We start from the raw sequence: 18,404 nt of genomic DNA, 5'->3' as shown, positions 1-18,404 counted from the left end.
AGTTGATGAACTAAATACAAATTTCAAAAAATCATGGATATTAAACGTAAATAATTATTTATAGTACCTGTGAGATTTTTATATTCTCAACATTGCAAGCCGTTCCGAGACCCTGTGCCTAATTGGGGAATAAATGATTGGGCCTTGTACAAGTAATAGCTTTTTCAATTTAGGCATAGTCATATCATCCATGCACGTAACTTCGGACAACCCGCGTGCATCCTCAATATGCAAAACTTCAAGTTGCGGAAAGCTATCACCATCACCAGAGAGATCCATTTTTTCTGCATCATGTCTGCACCTATGCAATGTAAGTATTCTTAGTTTGGGCAATTTCTTAAGCACTGCCAATAGATGACCGTCTACCATCAAGCTGACAAGAGTAAGCTTGACAAGATTTGGAGGGAATGCTTCAATGTTCAAGAGCATTGCTCTAGAACCAAACAAAACCAATTTGACAATATTTGGATGGGACGACAAGTTTATTTGCTCACTCGTGTTCTTGAAAAATCTGAGCTTCAGAACCTCCAACGCTTTAGGCACAGGGCTCAATGCTGATAATATCTTAATGGTAGAACCGGATACATCCATTATACACAATTTTCTTAAATTTATCAATCAGTGCAACAATCTTGGTTCATAAAAATTTATCATCCACCCACATCAAAGTTTGTAGATTATTATGAGGCATGATTCGGCAAAATGGACTTACAAAAAAGACATAGTAACATTCTTCTCTGTAACAAAGATGTCTCAATTTTTTAGACTCCCAAACACCAAAAGGAAATTTACTATCGCTATGAGATATATCCAGGGTCTCTAGACATTTGAGCTTGACGATACTATTTGGCAATTTTCCTCTAATTTCCCCCTCCAATCGCACATAGCGTAGGCAACTCATGTTCCCAATTTTGTTTGGGATAGTAACATGCTGATAACAATCTCGAGACGTGACTACACCAACACTTGCAATAATTTGAAATTAAGGTGAGCCATATGAGAAAATAGGCAACTGTTATTGTTGAAACAGAAAAGTGCACGAAGCTTCGTAGGTTTAGGATTTGAACGGAAGAACTCATTCATGGCATTCTTATCAGAGTAGAATGTAATCCTTCGCACCCTAGTAACATTGCTGAGATCACCAAATGCATTGTGCTCGGTGTGAAAGAAGTTACTTTCCTTTGCCAAATCCACACACAAACTATGTAACAAGTCATGTATGCGACAACTTGAAATTCTTCCATCATATGTCCTTTTGGCAACTTGAATCAAGTTTCTAGAAACCAAATCATTTAGGACATCCTCCGCCAAATCATCAGCCTCTCGCATATTGCCACTATTTACAACTATCAGCTTCTCAGCAATCCACATATTTGTCAAATCAAAAGCACGAGTTTCATGGTCCTCGGGGAAAAGGCCAAAGTACAAGAAACATGGCCTTAATGCAATGGGCAAATCATTGTAACTAAGAGCCAATACCTTAGCACATCCATCTTGAACTTTATGGCTCATACTCTCAAGTAACCTGTTCCATGCACGTTCTATTCTTTCTCTTGCCCTTAACATGCCTGCAGTCACCACAATGGCTAGTGGTATACCACCACATCTACCAACTATACTTCTACCAATATTTACCAAGTCAACTGAATGATTATTATCAAAAGTAAGGATTTTTTTGGTAAAGAGTTTAAAACTATTCTCTGAATCTAGCGGTTGCAATATGTGGATTGAGAAATCCCCTCCTATGTATCTGCCTACATTACTATTTCGAGAGGTTATAATTATCCTACTACCAATTTTTGAATCACATTCAGGAAGGACAAGTTTTAGATCATCCCAAATTTCAATATTCCAAATGTCATCTAAGAGGATAACATACCTTTTTATTTTCAAGAGTGATCGTAGGTTGTTCTCCAAGTTTTCTTTCCTTTCCTCTCCAGGGGCGTATCTAGAGGGGGTGATGTGGGTTCACGTGAACCCATGCTCCCCTCTCTAGATCATATATAGTAGTGTTATATTTTTTATAAAATATTTAAATATAGATGTGTGAACCCACGTTCAAAGTATCATATAATAATACGATGATGATTGGGTGTACCCCTCTAAGTGAGGATAGAAATTTAAATCTTATATCTATCTTGTCTTTTACTAACACCTCTCTAAGAGGTTATTGGTTACACTTTTGGCGTTTCAACTAATTATTCTTTTGTTTTTTTCCTTTAATCTTTCAAAATTTTCAAGTGTGTTACATTGAAAATTCCTAAAAAAATTAGCACTGTAAATTTTTTATATAATTAAATCAAATGTGTATATTAAAATTTAAAACTAGTAGCATAATATGTTTTGGACCTATAATTTTTAAAATTTAATGGTTCATATTAAAAACCTAAAAGTAAAACTGATCAAATTTATATTTAAGATACATTTTTTTGTAATTGTGCACCCATCTTGCGGAAATCCTGGATACGCCTCTGTTCCTCTCCCGTCAGTCCAACTTGTTTGGCTATGTCGGTTAAGATTTCTCCCGCCCTTGGCTGTTGTGAAACATAGACCAATCCCGAACACTCAAATTGATGACGGACATGCCTAAAAAGTTTCTTGGCAAGAGTTGTTTTTCCCAAACCGGGCATGCCAACTATTGAAACAACTCCATAAGGCAAATCATGATCAAGTAATTTGGCTTGTAGCTTATTGAAGTCATCATCCAAACCGATGACCTCTGTTTCATCAGCATGAAGGAATAATCCTCTCTGGTCCAACGGAATGTAGTCAAGTTGATTGTTGTTGTTACTTGTATCAGTGATATCATAAGTTGTTCTCAAACGATCAATCTCAGCAACCCTTCTTTTTATCTTTTCAATCTCTGCGACAAACTTGTTGGCAGAAGAAACATTACAAACGCGACAACCAATTGTTCCTTTGCGTTCAATTTTGGGAAGGAATTCATCTAAGATGTCGTCTGCATCATCCGCAAGTTGTTCAATATATTTGATCAAGCTTTTCACCCTTGAATCTCCTTGAGTTAATTTGACCCTTGCATCAACAATGTAAGACTGAATTTGCACCATTTCTGTTTTGAGCCAATTCATGCTCTCTTCTAATGAATTCAAGTTTGACCATTTTTCAAGGAGTAGATTTCCAGCTGCTTCTGTTGCTTTGGTGATAACTGCAGAAAGAACAATTTTTCCCATCTTTTGTTTTTTCTTCTTTTCGATCTGTTTCAATAAAAGGGAAGAATTCCAATTTTCAAGACTCAAAAACTGCATATTTTTACTATAACAGTTTTAAAGAAAAACAATTTGTGTTCTATCATTCATTTAAGAATTGCTTTTTTCAATAATTAATAAGTAGATTGTGGTTGACCAAGCTTTCCGAAAAGTTTTGCTTGTTCTAGATTGGTTTTTAAAAATATTTGGTTTGATTTTTATTTTGTAAAAAAAGTTATACACATATTTTTTTTTATAATTATATATAACATAATATGTTGTTTTTATGAATAAGTTTAAATATTTATATGTTTTCATTAAAATTTATTCAGAAGAGGGTCAATTTTTTTTTATCTTGAATTATATGAAATTTGGTTTTAAAATGTTCTTATTGTTACTTAATGGGTCAAAATGTCATTTTCTTAATAATATATTATTTCTTTACTTTATCAACACATTCTACTCCTCAGAAAAATATTACTTTTAGAGAATCATATTTTTGCTTCTTTTTTTTCTGATAACTTTAATTAATAAATAAGTAGGAAAGAAATGTTTTTTCTTGTTAATTTTATTTTATCAATTAAAATAGAATAAGTCTATGTATATTTTTAAACAATACTATAGGTCATATATATAAGATCATAGTAATCAAATCATTATTTTTTCTTTGGTTAACATTCAAAAAATTCTAATAAAATAGGAAATATTTTTTATTTCTTAATCTTTTTCGAATTGAAGTAGATTAATCATTTGCTATAAAAACTTATTATTATTAAAAGAAGGAAAAATGGTCAAAAGCACCCTTAAACTATGTGAAATGAACAAAAATGCCATCCGTTTATGATTTGATCCAAAAATGCCCTTGTTGTCAATACTTTGGTCCAAAAATGCTCTCATTGTTATTTCATGGGTCAAAAATGTTCATTTTCCAAATAAATATATCATTTATTTTCTTTTTAACACATTCTTTTTTTAATTATATATATTTTTTAAATTAGCAAATGTTTATCCTACTTCAATTCACAAAAAAAAAAAAAAAAAAAATTCTTATTTTATTATAATTATTTTTTATCGTTATATAAATAAAAATTAATGATGGATATACTATGATCTTATATATATGAAATATGTTATCCATCGACAGGGTACATGAAGTTATTCTATTTTAATTGATAAAATGAGATTAAGAAGAAAAAAATCATTTCCTACATTTTTATTTGTTAAAGTGATTTTAAAAGAAAGAAAACAAGAATATGAGTCTTGAATAATATTTTAATTAGGAAGAAGATTTGTTTAAAAAGAAAAAGTATAATATATATTTATTCAAAAAAGGGCATTTTTGACTCATTTAGTAACTATAGAGGCATTTTTCACTCATTTAGTAACTATAGGGGAATTTCTGGACCAAAGTATTGCCGACAAGGGCATTTTTGAACCAAAGTTTTGACGGCAAGGGTATTTTTGAATCAAAATATAAACATAGGGTACTTTTAATCATTTCACATAATTTAAGGACATTTTTTACTATTTTTCCTTGAAATAATGTGTTTATAAAGAAAATAATTATTTTTTTCTAATTGAAGTAGAATAAGCATTTTCTATATAAAAAGAAATGAATAATATATGTACTTGGACCACAATGACTTTTTTGGAACAAATTATTAATTTAGGGCAGTTCAATTTCGCACAATTTAATGACATTTTTTAAGCCTTAAGAATGTTTGTTTGATACATTAACGAGGGTTGCTTATTGAACGGATAAAATTACACTCAACGGTTTGACTTATCAGTTAACAACTTTAAATGTACTAATATGCTAGCTAATTACCAATAAAATATCGACTGGACCCATCGGTGGCCCCCTAAAGTTGACACCAACTTTCACTTAGACACCTTAACTAAACTTTGTTCATTTTAGACACTTCATATCGTGTCCCACTGTGTCATATTTGATAGGTTATTTTTTAAAGAGCAACTTTCACATATAACAAACGTAAAAATCATATTTGTATCTTATAGTTATAGTTTGCATAATTGTGCTCCATAGCAAATTTTATGTTTGCTATGGAACTATTAATCTGTATATTTCAGGATTCATTTGAAGCTATTTACAATTGTTCATTTTAGACACTTCATATCGTGTCCCACTGTGTCATATTTGATATGTTATTTTTTAAAGAACAACTTTCACATATAGCAAACGTAAAAATCATATTTGTATCTTATAGTTATAGTTTGCATAATTGCGCTCCATAGCAAATTTTATGTTTGCTATGGAACTATTAATCTGTATATTTCAGGATTCATTTGAAGCTATTTACAATTTTATTTTCTAAATAAATTTAATAAAAGGCTGTAAATTCTGTTAAAAAAAAAGACAATCGCTAGACTCACACAAAAAGATCTCTTTCCTTCTACGACTTCTTCATCAGTAGTGACTCCATTGTAACTGAGTACACGTTTGCCTAGAAATTTAACACCTTGAAAAATAATACATATACAGTTTTACTCAAATATACATATATACATAACTATGACTTACTGTGTATAAATATGACACAAATACAATTAGCGAATTGTATAAAATAAGATTTAATTCAATTTATCCTATACAAGTTTTATAAATAAGATTATACATTATACAACACATTTCAATTGTATAATCATTTGTATTGTATATGTAGTGAGATTATTGTACTTCTATTAATGGAGAAAGTTTGTACATTACACCTAATGGCTAAAAAAATACAGATCTGTATAAATAAACATATAAAAAAGTACATATAGGCATTCTGTATAACACTAATTTTATCTGAATATAATATAAACATGTTTTATGTGGATATTATATATTATACAAAACATTTCAATTGTATAATTGTTAATATTGTATATATGGTAAAATTGTTATAATAACTACCGCTATTTATACAATAAGTTTGTATAAACAAATAGATATAGGGGAAAATTTACAGAGACTAATATACAATTGTAACATATACAAATTAATGATTATACAAATACCTGAACTTCTTCATGTTTATCTTGCTACAATGAGCGAGAAACAATTCTAATAGACAATTGCTTTTCCTTTCCTCTTCTTACTTGAACTAGCATTGTACTGATCTTTGTCACTTCCCTCAACAATTTCAGATTGCTTCGATTTTGCACAAATTTCACCCAATCTGATTGGGTCATTCTTAAATTTGGATCTGATGTCTTTAATTTCTTTGAATTTGGCTATTGAACCTGCAACCTCTACAAAATTCTGAGTTAGACCCAAGGAAAATGTTCATCCATTGTATAAGTGAAAAATCTGTATGGATTATGATTTCATATGAAAGTTAAAGAAATAAGGGAAAAATTGGGGGAATTTTTTTTTAGAGGTTTTGGAGGTACCTGAAATTTTTGAAATCGCGTAGTAGTGAAGATTTGAAATTTAAATTGATTTTGTGGAGAGAATTTAGGAGAAATTGAAGAGTATGGGAGAGAGGAAAGAGATGAAGTGAATTGTATAAAGGAAATGACTTCCGTTTTTTTTTAATCTGTGGGACCCGTCAGTAGCAAGATATGATAAATTGTAGCTACTCAAAGGAAATAAATGAAACAATAGCTATATTATTTATTTTCAATTAATAGTTTGCCATTATGCACAATTTTCCCTTTTTTTAAACTACATAGACTCTTTTGATAAGTTATTTGTTAAACTACATAGACACACTAACCTAACAAAATAGTATTATTTATAGTGAACAAAGCATCTGACAATAAACCAAGTCAATTCTTTATACCCAAGTCTTATTAACTTCATCGAGTGTTAATCTAATAACACAATATCAATAAGTTAATTTTGTGGTTGAGTTATCACATATGTTTCAATCTTGAACCATATTCTTATTTTTTTTCTAATAACTTTAATTAATAAATAAGTAGAAAGAAGCTTCTTACTCTAGCATTTCTCATTTGTATATCTTTTACGATTCTATCTATTAATGATTTTTTTGTATACATTTGATTGGCATATTTCTATATTTTCCAACCCATAGGTATTTGTATAATATTTTATATTTATGCATGTTATATTTGGAAAATATATTTTGAACTGGTTTAGAGTCGCCACTTAATTTTTAAGAAAAATCAAGAAAACTATTGTTTTCAAAAGACTAAAACAGTAAATCTATTGAAAACTATTAAAGGGGTTCGAGGTTCCTATTAATATTCTAGGAAGGTTTTTAAAGCACCTAGAATATCCGCTAATGCGGTTATCCGACAACTAATTTATTTGGCTAAAATCGTTTAACTTAATTTGACTTGAATTGAACAGTTTTAGAAAAAAAGGGGAAAGGGGGGAGATACGGGAATATTATCTAAGTGAGATAATTTGCAACATTTATTCTTTAAGTTTTGTTAAGAGATGACCGATTTTGTTAAATTGTTAAATTAAAATGAACGTCTCTCGGGGATTTGAATTGTTGACCTTAAGGTTAATGACAAATATTAGCAAGTAAGGAGGCATAATAAAACAAAGAGAGAGAGAGATTTGGGCCCAGATCTGGTTTCTGTCCGCCTGGACCAGTATTTGGGCCCATTTTCGTTTTGGGACCAAAGACCCAATATTCGACTCCTGTCCTAAATTAATCTTTGAATTTTGTTTCTCTTTAGGCCTTTGGCCCAATTCTTGTCTCCTTGTACCTGTCCTATTAACTAACAAATAATAATAATTACAATAAATGGGATTAGGCCCAAAATAACGAAATACAAATTTCTTTTGTGCAAAGAGTGGGCATTTGGCCCAATCTTTCGATTCTTCTTTGCTTCGAATCCTTTCAAATCTGAGGCCTTGTACGTCGATTTGATGGCTGGCTGGCTCAAATAAAGAAATTTGGGGCCTTTAGGGCCCCTTTGGAAATGCGAGAATAGGGTCCGTGGCGACCCGAATAAATTTCACATGCAACGACAAAGGGAATAGTAATTAGTATACTAAAGATAAAGGGATAAGGGGGCTGCCACATTTTTATACAGTTAACAATGATGAAATGATGATCTAATGGCCATCAAATATATATATATATATATATATATATATATATATATATATATATAATGTAATCCAAGAAAACACTACTATGACATATTGTGACTATCATACTGTATAGACACGTTTTTAGCATAAAATAACATAAAAATGGAAATAAAATTAGATAGCAGGCAAATGTGTCATGTGTGCTAATAAAGAAACAATACTGTAAGATCATTTAAAGCATGATGTACATATTTTGGCCATGTCCAACTTTCGATTTACAATACCAATGTTAATCAAGGGGAATAACTAGTCATTCGTTCATGAACACGATCAGCCAAACAGACTAAGATGATGGACATAGCGACCCTCAAATACGAACAAGGTTATTGATTCACTTCTTCATAAACTGAGTGAACAGACCCAATTTCACAAAACAAGAAAAGAAAAGACCGACTACTTCGAAGAAATTTAAATGACCAAATACTGCAACACTTTAACTCTCACGTGCTTTCCCTAACTCACTTCCAGTTTGGAAAATATGAGCCAACATACACATAATAGGAGGGATTCGAAAGCCACGATAATGAGATAACAACCACAAAAAAAAAGAGACTTAATACACCACGCCTTGTGACTCGAAAAGCGATAATAAGAAACAAAGAAATGAAGAATATGACATCAGAGATTAGGCGATAATATAGATTCATCTTAGGCAAACAAACATGGAATAAAACGACTATTTCGAAAATGACCACAACTACATCCCGAGAAACACCGGAAATCAGACTCGAACCATACCAAACAAATAAGGTGAAGAGTCGAATAACAGAAGCAAAAGCATAAGTCAATTCGAACTAAACGCCGCTAACAACAACTAAAGAGAAGTCCCAGCCGCGTTTAGCAAATCTCGCCGACATTCTGCCACATTCAATATTATATCAAGAACATGTAGCAAGGTGATAATGAAGCTGACCCCCTTTAGGAAAAAAAAAAAAAAAAAAAAAAAGAATACGCCTTGTTTGAGGAAGAAAAATAAAATAATAATAAAAATGTTACCTTTTCCGGTGCAGCGAAATGGAGACGACGACGAGTTGAGCGACGACCTTCACCACGACAACTCGAACGCTAACAGTAGTCGAAGAATCCGAACAGGATATCTCCCTCAATCAGACTTATGGCAAGCAAAGATAGAAGAATGAAGCTTAGAATGTCCTTAGTTATTTCCTCTGCTTCTCTTCAAATGTTTCTCGTATGTAACTTCCTATTTTTTACTTAAGATGTTCTGTGTATGTTTTTTGCTCAAAAATAAAATAAAATCTACTCCCCCCAAAAAAAATCCCCTTTACAAAATAATAGAGGAGATGATGATTATATAGGAAAAAAAGGGTAGATTTTGGGGGGAATTCGGGTAGAAATTTGGGGTCAATCACGAATTCAAAATTTGAATTCTTTCACCAATTTGGGGGAGACATGCTTTTCTAAAATTTTCTCCCCATTCCGAAAGAGGAAAGGGGAGAAACGCATGCCTGCTGTGACTGTAATTTGAGAGGGACATGGGAGAAGACAGAGGAGACACAGTGTACTGCCTCCGTCTACTTGACGCCGTGTCCTTCCTTGTGAACGTTGAAGCTGGGTTCCTTGTCGTATTTTGAGCAGTAAACTTTGGAGATAGGACGCCGTTTGGAATTATGTGGAACCTCCGTGTATGCTGCCTCTGTTTGACGTTCTCAACGTGAAGGATTTGGAATCCTCTGTTGAAGAGATTCGGGCCGGGTACGGGTACAAAATTGAATAGGAAGAATGGGCTGGAGTTAGTTGGCTGGGAATTGTAAGTGGGCCTGCGTTGTTGAGATTTGGGAATGCTGGCAAATTTAAAAAGAAAGGCCCAAATTGATCTTTTTAAGCTGAACATGTGAATTGGATTTAAGGTTTTGACCATATAGGTCTAAACCATAGCCAATTGGGAATTAAGGGTATAGCCAATTCTTAGTTAATTAGGATAGACGGTTAGAAGTCAAATAAGACGGGTTAATATAATTAATTTACGAGCTTCTTAACTTTCACGAAATAAAGCAATTAATTTGACTATATATAAAATAAATTTTATCAAACACTAATTAACTCCGAATTATAAACTATTAAATAACTAAGCAAACTAACTAAATATTTAATTAAACAACCTTTTGAGACGATTTTCGAATATTTATATAATTCAAAATATACATATATATTTTAAAAATTATAAAAGGTGACAAAACTATTTAAAAACTAACTTGCAACATATTTTGAATTATAAAGACAATTATTTTAAATCATATAAAAATTAAGAAACTCAAAATTAATTCCTATCGTGGATGGTCAAAATTGGGTGTCAACAATGCAAATCATCATATAAGCAAGAAATTAGAATCAAAGAGTAAATATATCAAAATTTTCAAAAAGATACCATACATACACCACAAATAAGGTCCACATTTTTCTATTGAGAATAAGAATTTTATTTTATTACTCCATTAATTAAAGATAAATAAACATAAAACAAAACAAAGAGAAATACAATATTAATTTGTTTTTACAAATCACAAGCAATTAACTTGAAACAGCAATCAAACTTTCTCTTATTATTAGTATTATAATACCAACAGGCATCAGAAGATTCTCTCCAACACAGACTTAATCATTTTCAAAGGCATCCCTGCAATTTATTAGAGATGGAATATTTAGTTGATGAACTAAATACAAATTTCAAAAAATCATGGATATTAAACGTAACTAATTATTTATTGTACCTGTGAGATTTTTAGATTCTCAACATTGCAAGCCGTTCCGAGACCCTGAGACTAATTGTAATGACCCTCTTGGTCATTTCTGTGTCTTGCCTTCTGTGTGTCATTTAGAGCGTTCCTATAGCGACCCCAAGTCATTTATGACTTGCTGGGACTGACAGTTCGGTCACCTGGTCGTTCGTTTGGTCCTGGTGTGAGTTTTTGTGTTTTGGAGCTTATGAACCTTGAACGATCATTTTCGATCAAAAGTTCGAGAAGATGACATCGGAATCCAATTCTGACGATTCCATCAGCTCCGGAAGGGTCATTTTAGGCTAGTAGCATGGTCGACATGACTCCCGAGGTTTTCAATGTGAGTCGGTGCGATTAGGCGTTTTAACCTTTGAAATTTGGCTTAAGTTTGACTTTGGTCAACATTCTGAGTAAACGCGCTCGGATGAGAATTCCGTCAACGTGGTTAGCTCCGGAATGTCGAGTTTGGTCTAGATTGACCCTTCTTTTGTGTCTGGAGGTTTTCGATATCTTTTCGAGCCCTTTTGTGGGTTTTGCCTTAAAATGGCTTTTGGAAGTGGGACCCACTTTTTATCTAAATGACCTCTGATGAAAATTTCGACTGCGCCGTTGAGTCTGGAATATCGAATTTGGTATGGTTGCATATCTCGTTTGCGTGCACGGGGTTCCGAACGAGTTCGGAGCACCCCGTCGGAATTTTAAGTTTTGGGAAATTGCAGAAAATCAGCCAATTTTCCCAAACTTCAAACCCCCATCTCTCTCTCATCTCTCAACCGATTTGGGTGATTCAAAAGGCTAAGTTGTGAGATTTTTCGAGGACAACGTGTTGGTGAGCTCGGATAGTGATTTGGAGTCCCCGTTTGAGGTAATTTTCGAAAAATACCTGCTGTCAGACCTCTTTTTGTGAGCTTGATTTTGGAAATTTTTTAGACTTGTTTTCTTAGACATTTTAGATCCGATTTTGGTGATTTTGAGGCTATCTTGAGTGGTTTTTCGAGGAGAACATTGTGGTGTTGTTAGATTTTACTGTAGATCGCCCGTTTTTGGTAAATACGCAGAATTAGCTGTTGTCCCATTTCTAATTTTTGAGAAAATTTGGGTTTTAGTTGCTTGTTGATATTGTGTTGTTCCCGAGCCCCGAATTGTGTTCCATTTTGGGACATGAGCTGGGGGAAATGGTTAGGACCCACTTTTGGGTTAATTTCGGAATTTCCTGCGCGGGTCCCACGATTCCCGTTTTGACTCCAAAATTGACCCGTCTCCGTTTGTTGTGATTTTGGTGTCTAAACGACCGTATTAACATTGTGTTACTATTTTTGATAGCGGGGAAGCGTTTCGAGACCGTTCGGAAAGGAAAAGCTCCGGAGAAGTGATTTTGGAGCACGTGTGATCGGCTTTAAGGTAGGCTACGGTTTCCCTCTCTTAGATTGAGCTCGAGAATGTGAATGCATGTTGATTAGTTGGGATTTGGGTTGGGTAGTTATTGAATCCTGCATAGGTGTTAAGAAATCATATTTTCAGCCTATTTCGGGAATTATCGGGTAACTGTGAGCATGCTTTGTGTTATTAACGGACCCTCCTCGCTATTTGGAGTGCTTGCATGCTTAATTATTGTTTATTTGAAGCATGTTGGGCCTTAGTTTAGGTTTGACTAAGGCTTGCCTTAGAAATACATTATTCGGATCCAATAGGCTTTAGTTTTGCCCCGACGTCGCTCGGCCGACTTAGATCCCTGTAGACTGGTGTAGCAGACTTGAGTCTGATAGATTGGGCCTTAGTTAGGCGATACGCTTGCTCCGACTTTAGTTATCCTTATTTTCCCCGATGTTACGGCTTCACGAGTTACATCGGCGACACTAGTTCTACTTCGCGATTTGAATTTGATTTTTGATTTGGTTCCAAGGACTTACATTGATTGGCTAAGTATGGACGACGTTCCGTGGATATTTATGAGTGTGGATCGATTAGGACTCTTTCAGCTGCTACATTGGCACATTTATAGAGCATCCGGTTTAAGGTCCGGCCTCTATTGCCCAGATACTTACATAGAGCATCCGGTTTAAGGTCCGGCCTCTATTGCTCAGATACCTATATAGAGCATCCGGTTAGAGTTCCGGCCTCTTATACTTGATACTTGTGATTGGTTACTCGGGTACTTCTGGTGAGCATCCGGTTCGAGGTCCGGCCTCCGTACTGTCAGATTTTACTAATTAGGGTTGAGGTTCCTGTTCGATGTTCTTCGTTCTTGTGTTCTTTTATGCAATTCTCTTTAGTTATAGTTATCCTGTGTACTCGTCGGGCTTATGGGGGTCCGTTCGGGTTTTATTTAACTTGCGCACGAGTGTACCTTCTGGGCTTATGGGGCCCCAGTTAGGTGTAGTTAGCTTATAGATTACTTTAGTTAGTTCTTTGTACACTCGTGTGCATTCCCTTGTTAGTTAGATTTTAGTTCTTGACTTCGGTTTGTGTTATTCCTTCTTTTCATATTGCCTTTACTTTTCAAGTTCAGTCGGCCTATGATGTCTACTGGGTACCGGTTGTTTTGGTACTCATGCTACTTCTCTGCATCTATTTCGTGATGCAGGTCCGGGCACTAGTAGCCAGCGTTGATCGAGCTTGGAGTAGTCTGATCCGGAGACGGGGGTGAGCACACGGCGTTTTGTACTATTTCAGTCTCCATCTGTATATATAAACTTGTCTTTTTCCTTTCGAGACAGTCCAGTCTCTGTTGTCCACTTTTGGGACTTGTACTCATTTTGTTAGTAACTCTGTACAAGTGACTTCCAGGTTCTGGGAGGGATCTTTATTTGTATATATGTTTTTGGTTTGCTTCCGCCTGTTTATATTGTTATTTGCCTACTCTTGTTTAGTTTCCACCCTCAGACCCATTACTTGTTGTTTCGGGTTACGGGTTGGCTTACCTACTGGTGGGTTATAGTAGGTGCCATCATGACTTAAGAAATCGGGTCGTGACACTAATTGGGGAAATGATTGGGCCTTTAACAAGTGATAGCCTTTTCAATTTAGGCATACTCATATTATCCATGCACGTTATTTCAGACAACCCGCGTGCATCCTCAATATGCAGAACTTCAAGTTGCGGAAAGCTATCACCATCACCACAGAGATCCATTTTTTCTGCATCATGTTTGCAGCTATGCAATCCAAGTATCCTTAATTTGGGCAATTTCTTAAGCACTGCCAATAGATTACCGTCTACCATCAAGCCGACAAGAGTAAGCTTGACAAGATTTGGATGGAATGCTTCAATGTTCAAGAGCATTGCTGAGAAACCAAACATAACCAACTTGACAATATTTGGATGGGACGACAAGTTTATTTGCTCACTCGTGTTGTTGAAAAATCTGAGCTCTAGAACCTCCAACGCTTTAGGCACAGGGCTCAATGCTGATAATATCTTAATGGTAGAATCAGATACTCTCCATATACCCAGTTTTCTTAAATTTATCAATCGGTGCAACATTCTCGGTTCACAAAATTTATCATCCAGCCACATCAAAGTTTGTAGATTATTAGGAGGCATGATTCGGCAAAATGGACTTCCAAAAAAGACACAGTAACATTCTTCTCTGTAACAAAGATGTCTCAATTTTTTAGACTCCCAAACACCAAAAGGAAGTTTGATATAGCTATGAATTATATCCAGGGTCTCTAGACATTTGAGCTTGACAATACTATTTGGCAATTTTCCTCTAATTCCCCCCTCCAATCGCACATAGCGTAGGCAACTCATGTTCCCAATTTTGTTTGGGATAGTAAGACGCTCATAAACATTTTGAGCCGTGACTACAACCAACACTTGCAATAATTTGAAGTCAAGATGAACCAGTTGAGAAAATATGAAACGGTCTTTTGTGAAACAGAAAAGTGAACGAAGCTTCGTAGGCTTAGGATTTAAAAGGAAGAACTCATTCATGGCAATATTATCAGAGTAGAATGTAATCCTTCGAATCCTAGCAATGTTGTCGGGATCACCGAATGCATTGTGTTCAGTGTGAAAGAAGTTACTTTCCTTGGCCAATTCGACGCACAAACTATGTAACAAGTCATGTATGCGACAACTTGAAATTCTTCCATCGTATGTCCTTTTGGCAACTTGAATCAAGTTTCTAGAAACCAAATCATTTAGAATATCCTCAGCCAAACAAGTCATGTATGCGACAACTTGAAATGCAGTCATGTTGATTGTTGTTGTTACTTGTATCAGTGATACCATAAGTTGTTCTCAAACGATCAATCTCAGCTACCCTTCTTTTTATCTTTTCAATCTCTGCGACAAACTTGTTGGCAGTGTTGGGATATACTATAAACCATGTAATTGTGTTATAGTATTTTTTATTTAATCCCTTGTAAAGATTTTTTATGTTATTTATTTAATATAATAAATTTTTGTTTAAATAGATCATTATGTATATGTGTGTGTCCATTACTTATATAGTAGACAATTTTGTGTATGGAGTATTTTAACTCATACACGGAAGATTAAAATTGTTGGTGCATATAAGTTATAAATTTATGTTCACGATCAAAGATGAAGTAGGACGAACATCTTGATGATCGTAGCACAAGATTAAATATAATTTGATCTTAATTATGAGAATGGTTAAATTCAACTTCTTGTGCTAGTACATTTTGTATGTATTGAACGGACCAATTAGAGACATTTGTTTATGTTCTGAATATTTATAAATAAATTCTCTAGTCCACTACATGTACTTATACTCTCAATCTTGATATAATTATTATGATCTATGTAATTTATTTATTGTTTTAATCTATTAAAAGGTGAGACTTTTTGATGAGTCAATAAATTCCTAATAGATTAGATAATGACAAATTACATTAGTGAAATAATAATTAGTTGATAAAACCGTGTCTCGGACCCGAGTTGAAGACACCCCTTTATGATTACTTATAAGTTTTCACGTGAAAACCCTGCAGGTGGATTTTAGATCCGTCACGTGAAATAAGTTAAGTAAATATAATAAAGGATTAATTTAGTCAATGAATTAAATTTTCAGATAATTTTGATTTAATTGATTGGTGTCGGTAATTCTAACATGGGGGGTTAAATAAGATGTAGTGGTAGATTTCGAAATTAAATCGAGGAGTGCAATTACAGAATTTTAGTGGAATACTTTGTAATTTATTGCGATATGGTTAATTCGTTCATTTGAGAATTATTATCGTAGTTGGAAGCCTCTATTAAATATATCTACGGTCCCTACTATGCCTGATTAATTGACCAAGTTTGAAAAGAAGGACAAATTAATTTTATTGTTGATCTTCTTTAAAGGATGAATTATTTGAGAATTAAAGATTGAGTTAGTGACAAAAACGTTTGGCCTTAAATGGATGAAAACGTTTTTGTTCTTATTACAAAAACGTCTGGCCTTTAATGGATGAAAACGTTTTTGTTCTTATTACAAAAACGTTTGGCCTTTAATGGATGAAAACGTTTTTATCTCAATTTATTCTCATGATCCTCTTGATTGCTAATTAAGCCTGAAATTTATTTGGACGTTTTTCCTATTCATTCTTGAGTTGGAAAACTAGATAAATAGGCTGGATGTGGCATGAAAGAAATTATCTTTTGAAAAACAAGTAATACTTGCCCACACAAGTAACTTGGTAGTAACAGTCAATCAGGAAATAGGAGAAGATCGTAGCTCTGGATCCTTGTCATCTGGACGACTTTTGTAGAAGTTTCAACATGTTAGTGCTCTTCTAAATTCGTTTATGTTATATTGTTTAGTCTATATGTAAGATTTGTGCTCCTGAATATAGCTTCCGTTGTGCATATTCTAACAGGCAGAAGTAACATTACAAACGCGACAACCAATTGTTCCTTTGCGTTCAATTTTGGGAAGGAATTCATCTAAGATGTCGTCAGCATCACCTGCAAGTTGTTCAATATATTTGATCAAGTTTTTGACCCTTGAATCTCCTTGAGTTAATTTGGTCCTTGCATCAATAATGTAAGACTGAGTTTGCACCATTTCTGTTTTGAGCCAATTCATGCTCTCTTCTAATGAATTCAAATTTAACCATTTTTTAAGGAGTAGATTTCCAGCTGCTTCTGTTGCTTTGGTGATAACTGCAGAAAGAACAATTTCTCCCATCTTTTGTTTTTCTTTTCTCTCTGCTTCAATAAAAAGGAAGAATTCCAATTCTCAAGGCTCAAAAACTGCATATTTTTACAATAACAGTTATGAAGAAAAGCAGTTTGTGTTTGATCACTCCTTTGAGAATTGCTCTTTTTTGATAATTAATAAGTAGATTGTGTTTGACCAAGCTTTCCAAAAAGTCTTGCCTGTTCTAGATTGGTTTTTAAGAATATTTGGTATATTTTATTTAGTAAAAAAAATCATATACATATTTTTTTTTTATAATTATATATAACATAATATGTTGTTTTATGAATAAGTTTAAATATCTATATGTTTTCATTAGAATTTATTCAGAAGAGGGTAAATTTTTTTATCTTTTAAAGAATATATATTTCTTTACTTAATGGGTCAAAATGCCATTTTTCTAATAATATATTATTTCTTTACTTTATCAACACATTCTACTCCTGATAAAAATATTATTTTTAAAGAATCATATTCTTGCTTTTTCTAATAACTTTAATTAATAAATAAGTAGGAAAGAATTTTTTTTTAAAATTTTATTTTATCAATTAAAATAGAATAAGTCTATGTTTATTTTTAAACAATACTATAGGTCATATATATAAGATCATAGTAATCAAATCATTAATTTTTCTTGGTTAACATTCAAAAAATTCTAATAAAACAGAAAATATTTTTTATTTCTTAATCTTTTTCGAATTAAAGTAGGTCAATCATTTACTATAAAAAGTTGTTATTATTATTAAAAGAAGGAAAAATGGTAAAAAAAAAAAATGCCCTTAAACTATGTGAAATGAACAAAAATGTCTTCCCTTATGATTTGATCCAAAAATGCCCTTGTCGTCAATACTTTGGTCCAAAAATGCCCTCATTGTAATTTCATGGGTCAAAAATGTCATTTTCCAAATAAATATATCATTTATTTTCTTTTTAACACATTTTTTTTCTAATAATATTTTTTTAAAATTAGCAAATGTTTACCCTACTTTAATTCAGAAAAAAATAAAAAATAAAAATATTTCTTATTTTATTATAATTATTTTTTATTGTTATATAAATAAAAATTAATGATGGATATACTATGATCTTATATATATGAAATATTATTCGTCAAAAGGGTACAATGAAGTTATTCTATTTTAATTGATAAAATGAGATTAAGAAGAAAAAATTATTTCCTACATTTTTATTTGTTAAAGTGATTTTAAAAGAAAGAAAACAA

The 18,404-nt window shown here is 33.0% G+C and overlaps 1 protein-coding gene and 1 pseudogene across 1 annotated transcript; both read right to left on the bottom strand.

Annotated features, from left to right (window-relative positions):
• Positions 1 to 78: 78 nt before the first annotated feature.
• On the bottom strand, positions 79 to 3,203 carry LOC125808898 (toMV susceptible protein tm-2-like; annotated as a pseudogene).
• Positions 3,204 to 6,276: 3,073 nt separating this feature from the next.
• Positions 6,277 to 15,228, bottom strand: LOC125808683 (toMV susceptible protein tm-2-like). The gene is made up of 2 exons (XM_049488340.1): positions 14,004 to 15,228; positions 6,277 to 6,455 (listed from the first exon to the last, which is right to left on the bottom strand). The coding sequence occupies exons 1-2, from the start codon at positions 15,226 to 15,228 to the stop codon at positions 6,277 to 6,279; spliced, it is 1,404 nt and encodes a 467-aa protein (XP_049344297.1).
• Positions 15,229 to 18,404: the final 3,176 nt, after the last annotated feature.

This window comes from Solanum verrucosum, unplaced genomic scaffold, assembly GCF_900185275.1.
Source record: "Solanum verrucosum unplaced genomic scaffold, falcon-dt-bn FXZP01000218.1, whole genome shotgun sequence".
NCBI lineage: Eukaryota > Viridiplantae > Streptophyta > Magnoliopsida > Solanales > Solanaceae > Solanum > Solanum verrucosum.
The sequence above is the reverse complement of the archived record's forward strand: the minus strand, read 5'-3'. Positions and strand labels throughout refer to the sequence as shown.

What these genes read in the sequence shown, in the direction of transcription:
- LOC125808683 (XM_049488340.1), bottom strand. Translation starts at nt 15,228, where the DNA reads ATGACTGCATTTCAAGTTGTCGCATACATGACTTGTTTGGCTGAGGAT. An exon ending in CCCAATCATTTCCCCAATTA is followed by an intron (nt 6,456 to 14,003) that starts GTGTCACGACCC and finishes TAGAGGTTGCAG; the next exon opens with GTTCAATAGCCAAATTCAAA.